General features: G+C 35.2%; 1 protein-coding gene across 1 annotated transcript; it reads left to right on the top strand.

Annotated features, from left to right (window-relative positions):
* Positions 1 to 1563: 1563 nt before the first annotated feature.
* Positions 1564 to 2180, top strand: LOC123203692. The gene has a single exon (XM_044620138.1). It carries the CDS (start codon positions 1573 to 1575, stop codon positions 2029 to 2031), a length of 459 nt encoding a protein of 152 aa, XP_044476073.1. The 5' UTR covers positions 1564 to 1572; the 3' UTR covers positions 2032 to 2180.
* The last annotated feature ends 826 nt before the right edge of the window (positions 2181 to 3006 follow it).

The following is a 3006-nucleotide window of genomic DNA, read 5'->3' as shown; positions in this document are numbered from 1 at the left end:
AGACATCGACACCATTTATCCTAAATCAAAGTTCTTTCTCTACATCCTCACGGTTAATTAAATGATATAACACCAAGTGTATAAGTACGATGCTAAACTAAGTGGTCTCCAATATAGGAAATGCCTAAAATATGTCGATTAGAACATCTCTCTTTGTCATCGTTAATTTCTTATTTATGACACTTACTGTGTCTTTCTTCCTATAGAGCATCATTTGGACCTAAATACATAGGGCTTATGAAATATGTACATGCTCTCCTGATAGTTGATCCCAAATCCTTGACAAAATGACAAAAGCATGTATTACTCAATATACTAATACAAATTTCCACCAAAGCATCTCTGAAAAAATGATAAAAGCATCTCTAAAAAAATGACAAAAAAACTGTGAACACGTAACACCCCCTTAAGAAGTATTGCCCTTTAGAGAACGAGGTCACCAAAGTGACTATATCGAACATGCATTTAATTCAAAACATGTAATAAACTTATAAAATAACTGAATAAAGCATCTTTTATTAAACTTTACAAAATGACTGAAACACATGTACAAAAGATGTCCAGACTATAAAGCATGAACTGAAATAGTCATACGGTGTAGTCAAATACATAATTAACATTAAATAAAAACGACAATAGAAAAAAGCTAATAAAAAATGGAATGATAGAAATGCCCTCACTGCTCTATGCCTGCTAGCCACCACTCGTCTTGCACCATCATGATCTCCTGTATCTTTATACGTAAAAGTGGGGGAATGAGTGATAAAACACTCTGATGAAGATGAATCATTGTCTTCGTCAACTGTTTTCATCAATTAGTGCCGGCCGAGAATAGAATAAGAGAGAGAGAGAACGCAATTGTTGTCATCACCAATTGCCGACAACAATGGTTGGAAAAACCCTAATGAAAAATTATTTATTTTTCAAATTTTGGATAAAAAAATTTGTTAAAGTTTTAACTCTGAAGAAAAATATGATAAATTTTTAGTTTTTTAAATGTTTTTACTAAATAACAATTTTATCTATGGTAATAATAATAAAATTTAATTAATATTTGAATTTTCCAAGCATAACCGTAGGAGTTTGGATTTGCCTTGAAATATTAATATGGATTCGCACCACATGCTCACATGGCGCCGTGTAGGGGTGGATTCAAAGCGAGCTTGTTTGGGCTCGAAACGAGCTTTGCTCGAATGAGCCCGAACCTGAGCTTGCCTTGAACGAGGCCGAACCCGAACACGAGCCTGAATTTTAAGCAAAAACGAATACGAGCACGAACACGAACACCGGTTAAGCGAGCCGAGCACTCAAATAAAAAAACGTTTACTTCAAAGAAGAAACGACACCGTTTTTCCTTGGAAATACGAGCCTAAAGCGAACCCGAGTCCGAACACATGAACCCGAACACTAAAATTATGAAATGAACCGAACACGAACATATGTTTAACGAGCTCGCGCGAGCCCGAGCCCGAGCTTGGGCTCACTGAAAATGAGCCGAAAACGAGCTGGGCCCTGTTCGGGCTCGGCTCGGCTCGTATCCAGCCCTAGCGCCGTGTATAAAAATCCAGACCGATGTGCCTTTCCTTCTCTTTCACTCAGCTCCGGTTTAAACTCTCCATTCAACTCGCACCACGAACCCCAACCCCTTCTGCTTCACGCCATGAACCCACCTCTGCTTCTTCCTCCATGTTGCCTACAGCCATCGGCTCATGGCTTCACTCGAGACGGAGCCGATACTTGTTTCTCATACTCTGTTCGCCCCTTTTCCTCCCCTTGCTCTGCGCCTGTTTCCCCTTTCTGTGCGCTGCGGAAGTATTTATCAGAATCTGCAGAAGAAGAAAGCATCAAGATGAAGAGAGGTTAAGGCGATGCGAAGAGGGCTGCTGTGGATGTGAATTTGAAGATGACAGGGACGTGGGTTTGTTGCAAGGGTACTTGGAAGATCAGCTGATGCTTGTTGAATCTGTGTACGGTTGTGATGTTGATAATGATGATGATGATGGAGATCGTACGGTTCCTTTCCTGAGTTGAATTTTTCTCTCTTTTTTTTGTAGTTTAATTTTTTTATTTTTTATGTGAGGTGTAAATATGAAAATTGGGTGGATAGGTAAAATGAGAAAATTCAATTTTAGTTTTATGTCAGACATACTTGATTAATTGCTACCAAGTTTTCGGGAATATTTTTATTTGGTTGATGGATGGATGTTTATTGAATTTTATGAAAAATTGTGATAATTTTGAATTTGAGGCAAGGTATTTTGAAATTTGGTAAAGTTAACAAATCGAACTGTGGTTTTGGTAAAATTGTATATAAACAAGATTTCTGGAAAATAAAAATGAAAGAAATGAAACCAAAAAATTATAAGGAGATGAGTTTTGGGGAAAAAGAAATAAAAAGAAAATGAACAAAAAGTGTGAATAAATCAAAATTGTTGTCACGGAATCTAAAATGAACAAAAAGTCGACTTAACCATGGCTTCCAGCCCCTAGCAAACTGAATTTATATAATAGTAAATTACTATTTTCCCACTGTTTAAAGTACTTTCACTAAAACAATTTTATTAACATAAGAAATTATAATATTATTAGCTATTTTACTTTTTAAAATATCACGTTAACTTAGATCCAATTTATCTTTCTTTTCCCTCTACCTTTTCTCCAATAATTTCTCTCTTTCATTTGCTAATTTTCTTCATCTGCACTTTGTACTTAATCTTGTTGCTATCGTTTTCAAATTTCTTTTTTTATTTTTCTATTGATAAAGGCTTATCTAAACTTGACCTAAACTTGAGCTAGATATGAGTTAAAAAAAATCTTTTTACAAGCTTTCTGAACATTCACACCCGAAAAGGAAATTAAAGTATTCTTACGACTACCAAAAAATCAAACTTTTATTAAGATTCATACCCTTCAAAGACATTTAGTTCAAAGTAATCAAATATTATACTAACAAATTATTTTTTATTATTAACATTATTTTGTTCGATTTATCAAACGACGACGATT

This window comes from Mangifera indica, chromosome 19, assembly GCF_011075055.1.
Source record: "Mangifera indica cultivar Alphonso chromosome 19, CATAS_Mindica_2.1, whole genome shotgun sequence".
NCBI lineage: Eukaryota > Viridiplantae > Streptophyta > Magnoliopsida > Sapindales > Anacardiaceae > Mangifera > Mangifera indica.
The sequence above is the reverse complement of the archived record's forward strand: the minus strand, read 5'-3'. Positions and strand labels throughout refer to the sequence as shown.

What these genes read in the sequence shown, in the direction of transcription:
- LOC123203692 (XM_044620138.1), top strand. Translation starts at nt 1,573, where the DNA reads ATGTGCCTTTCCTTCTCTTTCACTCAGCTCCGGTTTAAACTCTCCATT.